Raw genomic sequence first — 18,184 nt, 5'->3', positions numbered from 1 at the left:
AGGCTGTCCTCGCTGCAGTAGGGGACACAAGGGTCACCATTGAACCAAAATGGTGGCTGTACTTTAATTCCTGAAGAAGATGGCTTGTCCTTTCTTAGGTCTTCTACCTATCGGGGGGGGGGGTGGGGGGGGGGGAAGAGGTCCCTCTAGTTTCTTGGTCTTCACCGGGCTTCCCTTGGAAAGCCTGTGATGGGGTATTTGAGGGACTGCCAGGAGAGGACATGGGGAGGGTCAACCGAACACTCCCTCCCCACAGCGAGTGCCTGAGAGAAACCAATTATGACTGGGAGATTGGCTGTCATCATTGGACAGCCATTCCAAGGTTTCGAATGTTGCATGGGAGGCGATTGATGAGCTCAGCCAGTGTTCCTGCAAACATTCCGAGGTCCTGAGCAAAAACATTGTAGACCAATGGAACAGAAGAATCCAAAGAAGGCAGCCACTTCCAGCGATCGCCAGAGCCCGCCGAGCAACCACTGCTGTCTCGACCTCCATTGCTGAGCAACAGGTAAGATCGGAACAAGACTACTTCCTCTCTTGGAGTGTTGGGCCTAACCAGTCCCAAGACTGGCTGCATTTTGCGCCATCCCTGGAAGAGCTACAACCTCCACAGCCTGCAATTCATCAATACCTGGGGTCCTGTGCCACTGTGCTGTGTATCTTCTCCCGAAGTAGAAATCTGCCTGAATCTTTGTGGGCATCGTCCCCGCCACAAGAATCGAGAGGACACTACCAGATCGGGTGCACATACAACAAATCTCCATCTGCCACATGCATGGCTACCCACACACATCAGAATACAGCAACAAATGTGGTCTCGCTGGTCACAAGATTGTTCCAACTACTTACACCAGAGTACGCCTCAACACCTCCAACATCAGTATGCAGCGAAGAATGACGACATATTGAGGCCAACTGGAACTGTAGTGAGTCTCTAGCACTCCAGACATCTGACCCTTCAGCACCCATCCACATGCCTGACCTCATGGGTTGCATTCTACCAGAGACTGGCCAGCCCTGCCAAGCCTCAACGTGCCCAAATGTGCAAGAGCATTCTAATCATACCCAGTTATCTCCCAACACTCGGGACTTCAGTCCCCGAGAGCATTCCCACCACTAGCGCATTGAGACTAATAATGGTAAAAGGCCCTCTATATAAAAATGACAACTACAATACATTTAAGTGTATTCATGTTTTATTGAATAGGTGTATGCTCAGAGTACCTTGTACCTTCCCACAGCCCCCCCCCCCCTTAGACAAAGCCTGGCTGCTCAGCCATTCTACAAAACATTGGTGTGGTTCAGGCCAAACCTGAGAGTTGGAACCCAGTACACCCAAGTGGGCTTTTCAGACAGTAACTTGTGTAAAACTTACTAACAAAATGTTATATTCCAAAATTTTAAAAGCAAAGTACTGCCACTTGAAAACCTTATCTGGAGCTCTGAAAGCCACAAAACCAGGAGAAAGAAATGTATAAAAAGGTTGGAGACAATTTAAAAAGCTCAGATTGAAAAGCATGTTGCTGTGCTTCCACGATGCGAAATCATTTTGAACTTCTGGTAACTCAAAGTGAGTGTCAGACCCAATATTGGAGATTGTGAAATGTGTTCCTCCTCACCATGAAGAATTAAGCGTAGTACTAATTATTTTCAAAATCAGCTTGAGTGGAGCACATAGTCACCCGAAAAATAAATTTCGGCACAAGATAAAAGAATAATTAACCACTATGAAGACATGACAAACATGCAAAAAACGACAGTGAAATTCAAGCCAGGAACATCAAGTTTGCACACTATTTCTGCACGTTTTGATGAGGGGTGGGGGGGTATGGGAAGTAGCCTACCTAAAGTCCCACTAGTTTAATATCCACCAAGGAAAAAAGGGACTCCTACAGCAGCCTAAAACAGCGTAATAAAAGCACGGCACCGCCAGGTTGAATTAGATGTGGGCAAGTAGCATTCAGTGGCAAGGTTTACCACAGGGCCAATTGAAAGAACTGCTCCATTCTCCAAAAGCAGGCTCCTGGGTCACAAGAAAAATAGCCTCACCTTAGTTGTATGTCCTCCATTCTGGTACGGTACCAGCAAGGAAACGAAGCATAACCGGGCATTGCAGTAGAATTTCAACTTCGGCCCACTTTCAAAATGGCGGATGGGGCGTTTAAACTTTCGCAGCCACCATACACACACCAATCAGGAGAAGAGAATAAGCATCCTCAGATAACCTTGCGCGGACCTAGCTTGAGAGCAGAGCGCTGTACAGAGTGTGGGTAGCCAGCATTTGGGCTGGCATCTTTTAACAGTATCGCAGTGCTGCAAGGTCTGAGCGTTGGTATGTACGTCCATTGGACTTAGAACAACGCACCTGACCAAGGACTAAGAGCCATGTTTAGAGAGATTGGCGTGATTCAAGCTGGTTGGTCCATTTGCTGCACGATGAGCGTGTGCCATCCGATATGTGGAGTTTAGCCACCAGTAAACTAGTGTGCTACTTGTGACTGCCTTGCAGACGACACATGCAGTCTTCAACAGTATCCTGCTGGCTTGGAGGGGGAAGCCAATGTAGTTTGCGCAGGATAGGGATAATTAGGTCAAATTTTTGTGCTCCTGTAATAAGACGCGTTGCAGCATGGTGGACTGCTTTTAGGGGAGCAAAGTGAGCAGCTGTGAGCCCCGTCAGGAGAGCATACCCCCTCCCCCAATTGACGTTCAATTCCACAAGGGCCTGCAATTTGGCATGGAAGTCCTGCGGCAGGATGAAGGGTTTGATTTTTCAAAGGGTAGAGATTCTGAGCCAGGCTATTTGGGAAGTCTTGGCTATGTATCTGGAAAGTCATTTTGCTGACGAGTTATGGATCAAATCCTTCTAGGCGCATATCATTGAGCCATTGTTGGACAGGTTTAACAGGCAGACCGATAAGGAATAATTTAGTCTTGGCTGGGTTTGCTGAGGTTGGCAGTAGACATCCCACTGGATGATGGCTAGGTAATGTGTGGCGACGAATGAAGTCCTGCTGTTTTTTTTGTCTTTATTCTACTGTTATCCTATGTACTGCACTAACCCCTTCCGTTTCCCCACGCATCCCATCCCATGCACTTGTGAGAGCTCAATGTCACCTGGCCTAGTAGGATTGTCTTCTCCATCTTCCATTTGTTTCCCCTCCCTTGCCTCGTCACGCCTTGAAACACTTGTGTATAGGCACGTTATAAATATCATACTCACGTACAACTGAGTATCGTCTGCGTATTGGTGGATGGCTATATAGGGATCTCTGAGGAGTGCACCCAGAGGCTCCATGTAAAGGTTAAACAGGACTGGGGGCACTTAAGACCACAAGTCGGTTAGAATGCAACGAGTTAATCTGGACAGCCTGGCGTCTGCCTTAGAGGTAGGAGATAAACCAATTCAGTACCGTGCCAGAGAATGCCATCCTGTCAGCGAGGAGGGAGAGAAGAATGTTGGGGGGGGGGGTCGACTGTCGAACGCAGCTGAAGATGGATGAGTCGCCCCCTTATCCATGATTTGGAGAGCATTATACACCACCTGGATGATAACTAGGACACTGGACATTAATATATCACTGGTACATTTAGAGCAATACTGAGTTGATGTAAAAACATTTTTTTTAAAAGTTGGTAATAAAAACAAGCTACACAAATATTCTGAAGCAGGCAAGTACTTTTAAAGCCCCAATGAAGAGTACATTAACCCTTTCCTATGGAAAGGTAAAAACACAAAGTCAGAGGTAAGAAGATTGTTTCAGGGAGCCAGGCCAGTCAATGCCAATTGAGCAAAAGTCTAGGTGAACTGAAGCACTTCTTGTAGTTAAGTGAAAGTGTTGCACAATGTTTTAGAAGTCTTTGTAGAAATAAAGAATCAGAGAAGGACCACAAGCTGGGAGGTGCATGGGAAAATAGGCAAGTGCGTGGAAGGGGAAGAAGTGGAAATTGTGGAACACAGGAGACAACAGGATAAATAATAAGTGCACTAAATACAGGCAGTAAAAAGTGGTAGTGCAGCCAGCCAGTGGCAAGTGCATGATTAGTCAGTCAGATAGGATATATGTGATAAGTGCAGAAGACAAATGGGGGACTCTATGGGTACAGATACAGATTCCGGTGCAAGGGGTGGCACGGAGGCAGTGCAGGAGGGAGGCAGGGTGAGCAGGTACCTGGGCTTGAAGGACAGAGGGTGGCCAGGTGCGCGGAGCTGAGAAGAAAACAGATCAGCAGGGGAGAGGATGGGCAAAGGCAGAAGTGAAGAGGAAGGTCTTGAAGTGCTTCAGGAACCAAAGATGGTTCTCAAGATTCAAGTTGGCCGGGAGGCTGTTCCAGAGGAAGGGCCCCAGCCGAAGACAGATCTGCCCCAGCTCGTTTCTTTAAAAAACGACTGATCCTAAGGGATTTAGTAGTAGAGGAGCAAAGGTATTTACGGAGGGATAGTTTAAGGTATTCTGGACCCAGAAAGCCTTGTGGACAATGCAGAGGGTTTTAAATGTAATCCTTGCATCCAGTGGGAGCCAATGAAGGGATTTCAGAGCTGGAGAGATACGATCCCAAGGCTTGAGCCCAAGGACAAGTCTTGCAGTTCTGTTCTGGATTAGTTGTAAAGGGCGGAAAGTGGAGGCAGGTAGATTTAGAAAGAGGCTGTTACGGCAGTCCAACCTAGAGAGAACCAGAGCTTGGGAGACAGTGAGCTTCTGGGGGAAGGAGAGGAAAGGCACATTGCCTCTAAGGAGGTGCAGTAAGAAGTTTGACTTTAGTGACAACAGAGATGCGTTACGAAAGGAAAGTGTGGAGTCAAAGATGACTGAGATACTTAGTCTCGCAGGATGGGGTAGGACGACGGCCAAGGGATGCCGGCCAGAGAGTGAGAGGGGAAAGGATGGTGAAGGTGTACCAATGAGGAGGCTCTCAGTCTTGTTGGCATTTAGACAAAGATTGTTGGCGGCACACCAATTTTCAGTGGCGATTAGGCAATCAGAGATGAGGGGAGGAGGTGTCTGAGGGAAGCCTAAAAATGAGTTGGGCGTCATCAGCATAGCAGTGGAAGTTGGAGTAGAAAATAGAAATGTAGTAGGCGAGAGTTGCCAGGTATTGGTTGAAAAGCCAGGGCGAGAGGCTAGACCGCTCGGGAACCCCACAGGTAGAGAAGGAGATAGAGGATAGGAAAAACCCAAGTTGTACCTGGGAGGGTCGATCAGAAAGGAAAGAGGTCAGCGAGGCCAGAACGTGATCAGTGATACCCAGGTTGTCACGGAGACGATTGAGCGGGATGGTATGATTGGCCGTGTCGAAAGCAGAGGAGAGCAAGTAGGGTAAGGATGGAGGGAATGTTAGAGTCAAGGTTGGAGAGCAGGTCTTCACGGATGTTCAGGAGAGCAGGTTCAGTGCTTCTTGCAGCTCTGAAACCAGATTGGTGGTCATGGAGAGAGCCAACAGAGGTGGTCTGAGAGATGGCCAGCTTTTCCAGGAGCTTCCCCAAAAAGGGAGTAATGGAAATTGGGCGATAGTTAGCCGGACAAGAGGGATCAGCTGTTGGTTTCTTGAGAGGATGCACAAGGGAGTGCTTCAGAGGGGAGGGGAAAGATCCACAGGCAAAGTAAAGGTTACAGAAATCGGCAAAAGGGCCGGAGCGAGGTGGTCCACAATTGTTTTAGAGGAACATGGATGGACTTGTTTTGATGAGGCTTTCATCGATCGGACTCGTCCAGCAACCTCATCCAGGAAGAAAGAAGGACAAAGGATGGCTGAGGGAGGGTCAGCAAGCCGGGAAGGATAGGGGAGACGAAGGGGTGGGGGCGGAGGAGAGGGTGGACAAGATGTCCTGGGTTTTGGAATTAAAGTGAGAGGCAAGGGCATTGCAAAGAGCCTGGGAGGCTAGAGGAGGGGCGGAGACTGCAGCAGGGCCAGCCAGCTCCTTGCACATTTTAAACAGTTCGGCTGAGTTTTTGGAAGCCGCAGAGAGAGGCTTGAATGTGGCCTCTCATCCTTGGAGAGGACAGCGAGGCGGTATTGCCTTTAGAGCAGGCGGCAGGCCAGTTTACAAGAATGATGAGCCGGAAGCCCTCCATTTCCTCTCAAACGCCATACACTTACGTTTAAGTAGTCATACCAAGAATTGCACCTGGCTTTGGAGGGATCCTCATGACAGGGGCAACAACATCAAGAGTAGAGTAAAACAGGGACAGGGCTGTGTCAGGGTGGGAATCAGCCGGAGGTGCAGGCAGGGGGGGGGTGGGGGGGGGGAAGGGTGGAAACTGGAGGCAGCAAAAGCCTCGATTAACACACGCTTCATGGGCCGGATGTACGAGAAGGTGGGTGGCAATCTTGGGATAGGCTTGGTTTGGGGGGAGGAGATGGAAAGATGAGGAGAGGAGGCAGTGATCACTCCAGGAGAAAGGAGTGGTGAGGTGAGTAGAGGCCGGTGGATATCAAGACATCAAGTGTCTGGCCGGCAGAGTGAGTCAGGCCGGAGGGGATGAGAGGGAGAGTGACTCACAGAGGTCACGAAGAGCACAGAGGAGGAACAGGGAGAATTAAGATGATGTTGAGATCACTGAGGAGTTGAGTGGTTGAGGCCAGGAGTGAAGAGGAGCGGTCTGCCCACTCAGAGAAAATAGGTCATTTGACCAGGGAGCCAGTAGAGAGTAGCAACAGTGAGTGGCTAGGAGAGAGAGAGACAGCCTGCTGTTAGAGAGAATTCTCAGAAATGTGCCAATTCCTCCCACCTTAGAGCCCTAAAGCTCTTTTGCTCAACTTTGGGACTTTGAACTTTTCAATTTGTTTTCTGTGTTTGTTTCTTTTTGGTTGTGGAGTCTAACCAACTCCATAGGCATCTTTTACAATTGTGTCACAAAGCACCTTTATTGTAGTGCCGCAGGGAAGTCTTCCAGATTTCCCAGGGTTCAAATACGTTCTATTGGATCAACTACCGTTTACCAGAGCAGTGCAGTGAAATTGACTTCACTTAGTCCTGTAAAATTCTCTACCCAGCACATCCCATCTTACAATAGCGTGCTGGAGGGGTTACTTAGTATTCCATGTGTCTAGTTACTCATGTAGCATTTAGAGGTTACCCTTTCCTCTCAGAATGGCTGGTGGCAATGGTCTTTGTATGAACTACCATGATTTACCCCAAACTGTTGGCAGCTTCGGTAACGTTAAATTGCGGGAGCCATGTTTTTCAAAATGACACAGCCTCCTTTGTCAAAATGGTCCAAGCTCTTCTTTTTTCGCCCTCTTTGTGGAAAAGTCCTTCACGTTTTTTTTCTCTGTGCGCCAAACCGGGTTTGGTCTTTGTTCATTCGCCTTTGGCAGGGTTTCTGAGAGAAACCCGCCTCTGGCGCCTAAGTGTCTGGAGTAGGCAGGAAGTGAGGCAGGTGCCAGAAACTCCATGTGCTTAGTCTCCTGGGAGACCCAAATGCACTCTGTGGTGATTGGCTGACTGACTGGCAAGGACAGTCACCCTGCTGGGTGAGTGACAGCTAGGCTAGAATGAATGGGAGAGAACTGAATAAAAAGGTGAGTCTTTTGGCTTGGAAGGCAGAGTCAACCACTGGACGAAGGAACCAAAGAAGAGCTTGAAGAGGACGCCTGCTGCAACTGCTGGACCGTTGGTTTGCCCAGTGATGCCCTGCTGCAGTGACTACTTGCCAAGTTCGCATCGACGGAGAAGCCCTGCAAGGACGACTTCTCCCTTTGAGTTGGTAGGACCAATCAACTCCCAAGTAAGCCACCTGGACACCCATCTTGAGCTGGTTCAATTTCCTCAGAGTTGCTGCAGGAAACCTTAGAGCCAGGGAGAGGGACACCAGATTGTGTGCGTTGCTTGTAAACTGGCCTAAAGCTTTTGGAAGATCCTCCGGATTCCCACAAAGCAGACTGACCAAGCACCCCCAGGCCCCTCAGATGAGTGCGGGACCTCAGATGCGAGGAAAGTCCACCTCGATAGCCAGGAACCGTGCTTCTTGCTATTTGTTGAACCGCAAGGAGCTGAAACGTGAAACAGCCACTGAAATGTTGCCGTTTGCCAGCTTTGACCGTGCCAGTGCAGGAGTCCCCAGACGTCTCCCTCTTGTCCCCACGACTGAGGCCCAGGAACAGTGAAATCTGCAGAGCTGCACAGGAACAGAAGTCTTCAGCTGCATCTTTTCTTCTTTACCAAGGTACTGTAAAACAAGTCTAAGAGAACTTACCTGTTGCTGTGGAAGGGCTTACAAGCCTAATCAGCTTGTGGCCCTACAATTGATTCTTCTTTTCTTCAAAGACTCCTAAGAACTTGTGCAAAGACTTCCATTACTTACCAGAAGTGCTTTATCCCATCCAAAGACTTTTGCCCATTGACTTTGGCTTAGCCTATTGAATTGAATGACTCTTCTAGTGAATTCTATTTGCCCTGCTTGTGAATATTTGTGATTTCTTGTTTTCTAATAAACGTTGCCTTTTAACAACCTTTTAAGAGTATTCTGAATGCCAACAGTAAGATATTAATGTCCACAGCACCCTTGTTACTGAAGTCACCTGTTGGTGTAGGTTGTGTCTGTGGGCCATACAAAAGGGTCTTGTCTGATTCAGAAACTCAGAGTGTACAGTATTGAAGTATATTTGTATGTTATTATTCTATTGCTCCCTTCTGAAGAAGGCTTTAAAACTGATAAATTAAGAATTTTTTATGCAAGAAACCTTGAGTGTAAGTTTATTTGAATACCTCCAACTGTGAATCTTTGTGCAACTCCACTACATCTCACATTTCCCCTCGAGATAAGCCTGGCTGCTCCACACTCTACCAAATCTGTAGTACAAGCTTACTAAGAAATGGTGAAAAAAGACTGGGCCATTTTGACAAAATGGGCACCCATGGGTGTCTTACTGCAGCTGCAATTGCAGCCTACTGTAAAAACACACAATGGTAGTAAAAAGTAAACCACTGCCACCAGCCATTAATTGTGGAAAGGGTAACAATGTTACATGAGAAACTAGACAAAGGGGATACTAAGTAACCCCTCCAGCACCTTATTGTAAGATAGTGTGCTGGATCTAGAAAGTTACAAAAAGTAAAGTAAATTTCACTTCATTGCTCTTGAAAACAGTTTTACCAAGAGAAGGTATTTAAACCTTTGGCAAATCTAAGAGACTTCCCTGTGCCACTGCACTGAAGGTGCTGTGCGTCACAATGCAAAGATGTCGTCTATGGAGTTTGTCAGACTATAAAGTCAAAAGAAACATGCAGTCCAAATCACAGAAAAATACATGCGAGTGGGAAAAAGGTCTCTCACTCTCCAGGTTAGAAATGAAAAGTCCTAAAGTCCATCAAAAGAGCTGGGGGTCTCTAAGGTAGAAGGGAATTAGCACATATCTGAAAATTCTCCATACAAAAGCGGCATGCCAGTCAATTGTTTAATGAAGGATGCTGGCATTCTGCCAGAGTGAGTAGAGGTGGTGGGCAGGGGAAAATCTCAAAAAACCTTAGTTCGCGTTTAAAAAAAAAATAAGGCCTGTCACCTTTGAACCAGCAGTACACTACCTGTCCATATGTTTTGGATTACAATTGCCATCAGCCAAAGCTGCCATGTTTAGTGTGGGGTTGGAGATTTGAGCAAAAGGGCCTCAAGCAGCAAGCTTCATCCTCCCTGCTCATTTGCCTTTACTGCTACAGCAGATTATATTTTGCTCTCAGCGTCACTGTCTCCCCAAAATGTTGCAAAGTCTGCAGTTAGGGTGTAAAACCAGGCAATCCTTTGGAAACCAATAGCCACAGGGTAGAAAGTGTGGCAATATTTTGCACTACAAGGAGCACCTCTGGACCATTTGGGGAAAAGGGGGCAAAGTAGAAAAGCACAAGCTATAGTAGATGCAATACATAAATAAAATAATAAAATCATGATTCTTTTTAAGAAAAGAAATGTGCCATTCTCTAGAGCGCAGAAAGACTTAATTGAAGCTAATAGCTCACCATTAAAAACTTCATTGAATTCTCCAGGGGGTGAATGGATGATGAATTTTGCAGCTATGCGGACCTACAATAAAAACAAAACAAAAAAACAATCAGTATCTTATGATCGTAAAAATGGGTTGATAAGGTGGTAAAGAGCAGAATGAATTTGTTCCCTCAGCCCCTCCCTCACCCATCGGTTCTACGCCACGCTTCAGAAGATACTTAAACAATGTGCCATTATGGGCAACACTATGCTTACAAAGTAAATTAAACAGTATTTCCAAAACCTTTCGATATTCATTGTCTTATTCATAAAGCCGCTAATAAAGTCGACAAAGATGTTGCCATTAACTACCAACTTTCAATACATGTTTTTCGTTCCCTTCATCAAGCAAATATTGGGACCACAGTTTTAACATGTTGGGAATTATAGGCACCTAGACCAACGCTACACAGTTTTCTGTTGCAATGGACATTGAACAGAACTGTGAAGAGTGGCATTAGTCCCAACGGAACCTGGAACAATGATAAACTCATTTAAAAAGGAGAAAAAATAAAAACCACTAATGTTTTTCAACTAGTGGGATATTAACAAAATTTAGTAAGGAATGGGGCTGTTCAGGGAGAAGGGAGAACCACCACCAATAAGTACTACTACCAAGAAAGGGAGCAGCTAACACAACAGCCCCACTGCTTGGACCTTCACAATGTCTTGATATAGTGAAGTATACTAATGTGGGACAGCAAGATCTACCCTCAAATCTCTTTGTGAAAGCGGCTCACCTGCAGAGAGTTGGAGGATGAACTGAGGACTCTAGAGGGAGAGTAATTAGGAAGGGAGTGTATTTAGGAAGAGCATGTGCGGGCACCAGCCCCAGAAAGCCTGGTGGACTATGCAGAGGGTCTAGAACTTAATCCTTGCTGCCACGGAGAGCCAGTGGAGGGATTTCACAGCCGGAAAGATGAAGTCCCTGGGCTTGAGAAAACGATTTACGGTTCGTTATGAGTTGTTGATGACAGAGTTGAAGTAGGAAGGTTGAGAAAGAGGCGGTTAGTCCAGCCTAGAGAGAACAAGGGCTCTCAAGGTAGTGAGCCTCTGGGGAAAAGTGAGAAAAGGAAGAATACCTTTGAGGAGGTGCAGTCGGTAGTTGGACTTTTGGCGATGTCTGAGATGTGCGAAGAGAAGGAGAGTGGAGTCGAAGAGGAGATGTTTTGGCTCATCGGTAGGAGAGGGCGCAGGGCCAAGGCAGGCGGGCCCGTGTGAAAGCGGGAGCAGGGGTCCAAATGAGGCCAATCTCTTAATGGCGTACAGGCAGAGATTGTTCGCAGCACATCAGGACTAAATTGTGGAGAGACCGTCAGGGTTGAGCGAGGAGGAGGCTGAGGGTGGCCTAAAAGAGAGCTGCGCATCATCCACATAACACAAAGTTGGAGGTAAAAGGTAGAGATCCTGTAGGCCATGTAGATATTGAAGAACCGGGGGGTGGGGGGGCAAGCTAGATCTCAGAGGGACACCACAAGTATAGCGAGTGATAGGAGAGAAAAGGGACCAAGTTCCAACTGGGGGGGCCGGTCAGAGAAAGGAGGCGAGCCACGCCAGTGCCTGATCTGTGATGCCCAGAGTATCACAGGGATGGGTGATCAGGATGTTGTGGTTTACCATATCGAAAGCAGTAGAGAGGTCAAGAAGTATGAGGGCAGAGGGAGAGTAGAGTCAGTGTTCACAAAATGATAGGTCACTATGTTCAGGCCGTTGGCCTCCCTTCCCCACGTTTTCAGCATGGGACAAGGCACTACACTCTAGCTAAGCACAGTCTCTAGCTTCTCGAGCACAAAGCTACAGTTCAATCATTAGCATCAGGGCCATCCGTGCCCAAGTCTCTTTGCCTCTCACGGTCTCTTCTTTCTGAGGGCCTGATGCGACAAACAATAAGTTCTATTCCTCTTAGGATTTCACAAGTACTTAATTTCTCAGCCGATTCACTATTCACCTCGGATCCCCCTCACCCGGGCTCAGATCCTCTTTAAAACACAATGTTCAATTAGTGTCCCTCCGCCAGGCTCGGGCTAACTTCATCTACTTAGTCATCAACTTTCTTTACGCTATGAACATTGAAAACTTTCGATTGTGCACAGGATTTTGCTTGACCCTTTGCAAGACCACTTCGATTCACAATTCTTTGTCACCATCAGTTGAATACCTTAAAAAGACGAAATGAGCATGCACGCAGTGTCGGACCTGTCGAATGTATTGTAAGTTCAATCACTCATCCGTCATTCAATTTTACTTGCTTTGATTATCACATACGCTTCATAAAATGTTTGCTTCAGTGTTCACTATACAATGTTGCCACTTGCGACCTTAACTTCAACTCAGACTGGTCTGGTATCAGTCTCCCCAACTAACCGGCTGTGCTGACTTCACTGGTGCTGTTTTGTTGTAGGAGCAAAGGACAGTTCCACGGCAGCAAGCGATTCTCCCCGCCTTGACATCGATGCAGGAGAGCCCCCGGAAACTCCGAGACAATGCAGGATTCTTCAGCCTTGTTTCCTGGTCTTACGTTTTCTTTTCTCGAAGGTTCATGAAAGTAACGGTTCCTCGTCAAAAGGCTCAAGGGCACTTCCCTTCTTGCAATCCCCTTCAGTTTTGCAGTCTTTCGCCTTGTATTAAACTGCCATGTTGGAACTTCTGCTTCCTCGTGTGCTTTGCCTCGCTCATTTGCTTTCGTGCTCCGCCTTTTATCCGGTGTGGGGGAAGTGTAATGGAAGGTGCGTGTAATGGTGAGTAATTGCCTGACCCTGCCTGACCATTGTATTGGGACAGGTTAGGTATACGGATGGGGTGTTAATCAGTTTTCTCTCATAGCGAGCTGTCTGTGAGAAAGTGTTTGTGTTGGGGGAGGGGGGGGGGCTTTGAGTTCCCAAGTATCCTACCGGGTAGGATGGGGTAAACGTGTTACAGGGAAGGGGATTCTGCATCTCGCCATCGTGTCTCCCACTGCCAGAAGACCCCTCACCCAGGTGATCCTCCCGCACAGGTCCAACTCCAAGAACTGGACCCAAAAGCAATGGTCGTGACCTGGCCACCTGGATGACAGATCCCTGGAGAGCAGCAGGTTTCTCACACTTGCCACACCTCCCACAAGGACCTCTGCACTCAAGTTCAGCACATTTCTTTCTGTGGATTTCCTGTCCCCTGGGTGGGTCCCCCATGGGGGGACCCCACTTTCACTGTTCCCTAGAGAAAAGGGGGGTGTTATGCGTAGCAGGTTTATCTCCCTAGTCCCATATGGGGCTGCTCCCTCTTAAATTGATTCATCACAACTTCTACTTAAGCCCACTCACAATATCCCCCCCCCCGCCCACCAACTATCACTAACTGTGTTGTGGTGCCCTACTAGCCCACAGACCTAAATGGACACTGATCCATTTCTAAGCACATTTTGGCCCTAGGGTGATTCTATGACACTACAAGTGTGATCTGGAGTGGGTTGCAGCAGCAATTTAGTTTGGCTTCACAAGAAGGGGTCATGTGTTACTGTTTTGTTGGTTTGTTTATTTGTAGCGCACGCCAGACCTGAAGGTATCCGGGCGCGTGTACAAGAACACTTTAAACTTACAAGTTACAAAACACATTCCAGGTAGTTGCAAGATACATTGACAATAGGATAAAGATTGCCATACAAGTTTGTACACGGGTTATGTACCGTTATATTCATAGGTATTTGCGCACAGAGGTGTATACATACAAGGTCAAAAGCAGGGTACTACTTCTTTTTGAAGCCTTACTGTCATTTTGTTTTGGGCCATTCCTTTCGGTGCATGCTTCAAGGCTGGTCTAGAATGGTTCTGACACAGATGTAGGCCCACACAGACTAGTCATGCACTCTTTGGACTCGTTTGAAGATGGTTAGCCTGGTTTTCCAACGCAAAAACAAACCTTGTGGGTGGACCAATGCATCTGGAGGTTTGTGGGGGGCAAACTAATTGGAGGCTACCAAAAGCTTTGCTTCTGCCTGGTGTGCAGGACTGGAGGGCTGGCGCAAGCCTGCCCGAATGAACGGGTAAAAAAAGCAGGAGACCCTGAGCATTCCTCAGATTCTTAACCAAATTGCTGTAAGGCTGCTGCAAAAAAAGGTTGTTGCACCGAGGACTTGTTTGGTCATGTAGCTGGACCCAGTTATGGGTGAGCGGGAGTGAATGAAAAAGTAGTTTGATTGGGCTCAACCGGAGATGCCATTGGCAAACTGAGCTCCATAAATGCTGATTCAATGGTATCAAACGAAAAAATATTTTTCAATTAATCGAAAAATAAAAGATTGCTTCAGAAAGAGTGGTCTTTCTAAGGTGACCTGTCACAACCTTTGCTGCGCACAGGGGCAAACGGGCACCGCCTGGCGTCGGAAGTCACGGCTGTGGAAGAGGGACACGTCTCTGTTGCACGGGGGAGGGTGGGCTGGGAGTGTTTGCCTGGAAGGGGGGGGGGGGGATGGGTGTCTGTGTGGGGGGAGGGCTGAAGCGAGCTAGTATGTGTGAAGTAAATGTTTTTGACAGTACATGCTGAGAAATTGACAGGGGTGGGCAGGGAACCCCCTTAAGGAGGGTTCAGTGAGTGGGGTGGGTATTTAGGAATATTTAAAAGCTGCACCAAATCAGCTTGGGGTGAAATAATTTTTATGTGCAGCCTTCTATATTTAGAAATGTATCAGAACAAAAAGGCATTGAAGGGCTGTAGAGTTATGCTTGAATTTCCATTTCGTGGTTTAAGGAAGAGCGGGAAAAGAGCAGAGGAAAGGAGTCAAATACGAATAAGAATTGCACGCGGAAGAGATTGAGGGTGGGTGATCATTTTGTGGAGTCCAGCTAGAATGCATGTGTCCTGGTCATGCTGCGAGTGCCTGAAGCAGCAGATCCTACTGGGACTTAAGTGAGAACAGAGGAAGAGTTTAATATGGCCAAGATACATGAAGGGGTGGAAGGGAAGATGGGCTAGCTTTGTTGTACATGAGATCAGCTTCAACTTCCAGAGAAAGAAGGGGATATGAAAACTAGAAGCAGAAAAGGGTGCAAGACTGAATGTGGCACAGTGCCCATTGGTAGGAGGAGCTGCCGTCCATGTTATGTCATCTGGCATTTTAATTTCCATGACAAAGATGCTCTGCCATATTTCGTGTGGCATAGTAGACTTGATTCGAGAGGACGTGACTTGCAGTATATAAATATATACCAGTTCCATGATGAACGAGTTTGTCAGTCATTAATGTGAGATTACTACGGCAGCAGTTGCATTTGCAAAGGTAGCCTGTTTATCATGCTCTCCTGCTTACATTATGCAAACTGCCTTTTATCTAGGCACACTAGCATTCCAACATAGAAACTCCAAAGAATCCAAAACACCATGGCCAGCCTGCTCATTGGCCTCCCACCTAGAGAACACATCACGCCCTGAGAGTTCTACACTGGCTCCCCAATGGTCGACGGACTACCTTTAAAGCCATCTGCATTACTCACCATGACATCCACAACACCGGTCCCAAATTCCTTCAAGATAAACCCACACGCTACCGACCCTCCAGGACCATCAGATCCAGCACAGCACTTCTAATACAACTGCACCAGACTAGGTGGATCTTCTGCACCCACCATCTGGAACTACCTCCCTCTGCAGCATTGATAACCACCTCGCATTCAGAAAGGCCCTCAAAATCTGGTTCTCCTTCCTTTTCTTGAAATTCCTCTTCCATAATATCCTTTGATTGCTCCTCGCACACAAGTACTGGCCCAGACCCAACAAAACCAACACTACAGAGCATGCAAGCAGCGTTCGCAGCAGCACACCCTGATAAACTCGCCCCTTTCCACTCCCACAGACGATCATCCATCAATCCACCCCCCAGGCCACCAATCCTCACCTGTGTAACTGGTGCAATCTGGTTACCAGACAACACCCGAACATCTGATTGTACCTAGAACGTTTCCACTGAAGTGTCTGACAGAATGCTCGATTAGACAGACCACTAGGAGGTACCAACTGCAGTACGCCTAGTTTGATTTCGGGAGAAGATATGTAACGCACACTTGGACCGAGGGGCTTACCCAAGAACTCAGAACACTCAACTCCTAGGTCACACTGAAGGTAGCGAGAAAGTGCATCAGTTCAACTTGGGGTATAGAACACAGTATGCACTTCAATGGCTTCTGGGGGTTAGTAATGGTGATGCACTAAGACGTTCGTGGAGGTGGGGGTGGTGCACAAAAGAAAACTTGATGCACTTAGATGGTAGTTTCTCTTGGGGACGGGAAATGATACCATTGGTCTTAGGCCATAGGTGGCAATGTCCATTTAATTTATTTGCCTATTGCAGTCGATGAATGCCACTAGGCAGGTGCTTTCCAATGGAAGTATGCTAACCCCACCAGAAAGTGCACTCCAGTCTCCCAAGGTGATGGGCTAGTCGTTGAGGGGTCAGAAAAAACCTGACAAAGCAACATAGAAGATAAACTCCGTCCAAATTTAAGGTATGTATAAGCGCACATCATCTGTGGACACATGCCACAGGTACGGCTCCCCATCCATGCTCTCTAGAATGCAGCTACGTCTATGTCAAATTCGGTCTAGCTGCTCACAAAGCCCTCTGCACTGAAACTCCAGACGTGCCTTAACACTTCTGCAATTAGAATACAGCGACAACCTACTACAAATTCGGTCCAGCTGGGCACACAGTCTCCTGCACTAGCACTCTGTCTTCACCACCCGCACACGACGTACCCAACCTCTTGGGTTGCTTACTGAAGCCTAGCCAGCACACATGCATCTTAAAGTCCACTTTTAGAACTTTTCCAATACCTGGATTTCGGTCCTAGTGGGCATTCCAACCACAAAGCACATGGAGGCCATACAAAACGGTGCTATATAAATGACTATAATACAATATATGGCACGTTAGATTTATAACGTTGCTCCCCATTGTCCTTTGAGCAGGTTGTATCAAATTAACGTACGACTGCCTGTTTGGATTGTTGATTAGGTTGGGCGCTGTGTGCCAGTACACATTGAAGCTATGGAGGACACTCGTACTGCTTGGATAATGATTTGGCATATTGCTTGCGGATTGCAAATATGTTTGGGATACAGCAGATCAGAGTTCGGTTTGTGTTCTGGATTTTGATGCAGGGGTGGCAACGGCTTATGGATTTTTTTCATGGTGAATAGGGCTGTTTGCTGAAAAAAAAAAAACTTTTTTATTTACAACAAATAAATGTTGTAGAGACAAGCGCTACAAATTAAAATTAATCTTGTTTGAATAAGGAAGTATGTTGAACATCGGCTGGTATGGCATTTTACGTTTCAGCTTCCGTTTTGTTTTTTCAGAAAAAGAAAACAAAATGTTTTGGTTCTGATGATTACTTACAATGTATTCATTTGTTTAGTCGAAATTAGCAGTGAGGAAGGTCTTAGGAATTTAAACCTTGTACAATATGACCAGTGATTGGAAACAGATAAGGAGATTCAGTGTAATATGACCTCCGCTAGCAGACCATGTTTTGGACGTTCTGCGAATATATATATATATATATATACACACACCTTTGTGGAGTTTTACCATTATATATTGTTCGTATTTGTGGGTCTATTCTTTTGGTGTCTATGTTTGAAGTTACACTGCTCCTTTTAACCAAACACTGGTTTGCACTTTATTTTGCTTTACGCATTGTTTCATGGATTTAGAGGCTTTTAGCATAGGTGTTTTCTATTATCAATGATTTTATCATGTTAGAATTGCTTTGTTCTGGGACTTAAGAGTCATGCCCATTGATAGCTTAAGTAGCAAGTGTCGATAATTTTTTTTTTTATCCATCCCATGCGACAGTTCTTGGTTGTTTTAGAGTGACAAGCATTCCAATTTGTGATTTGAGTGAGGGGGTTGGGGGGGGCACAAGGACAAAAAGGGCAGAGTGGTGCTCCTTGACAAATACTAGAGGAGTAACTAGTATCGCGGGGATCGTGAGAGAATTCCCGAACAAGGGAATCTGCTACACTCTGGCTGATTCATAAAGAGGTTACCAGGTGTAAAACCATTACTCCTGGTAAATTCTCTATGAATCGAATAGCTTCTTCAGCAGAAAGCGTCCCTCCTGCTAAATTTAGTCAAACGAATCCTGGGTGTGCCCTTTAACAACCACAACATAGGCATGGCCGGAGTAATTCCACCAGGTTGACAGAACACCAAACGTGATCAGCAGGAA

General features: G+C 46.7%; 1 protein-coding gene across 2 annotated transcripts in view; it reads right to left on the bottom strand.

The window, feature by feature from the left end:
* The window catches only part of CAPZA1 (capping actin protein of muscle Z-line subunit alpha 1), a 251,517-nt gene that overhangs the window by 193,356 nt on the left and 39,977 nt on the right, over window positions 1-18,184 (bottom strand). For both annotated transcript variants that reach the window (XM_069633326.1, XM_069633327.1), the window contains exon 2: window positions 9,956-10,019. In XM_069633326.1, the coding sequence (XP_069489427.1) occupies window positions 9,956-10,019 (64 nt within the window). The remainder of the gene's footprint in view (window positions 1-9,955; window positions 10,020-18,184) is intronic.

This window comes from Ambystoma mexicanum, chromosome 13 (genome assembly GCF_040938575.1).
Source record: "Ambystoma mexicanum isolate Mex_15411 chromosome 13, UKY_AmexF1_1, whole genome shotgun sequence".
Taxonomy (NCBI): domain Eukaryota; kingdom Metazoa; phylum Chordata; class Amphibia; order Caudata; family Ambystomatidae; genus Ambystoma; species Ambystoma mexicanum.
Note: the sequence above shows the minus strand (reverse complement) of the source record. Positions and strands in the feature narration are given on the sequence as shown.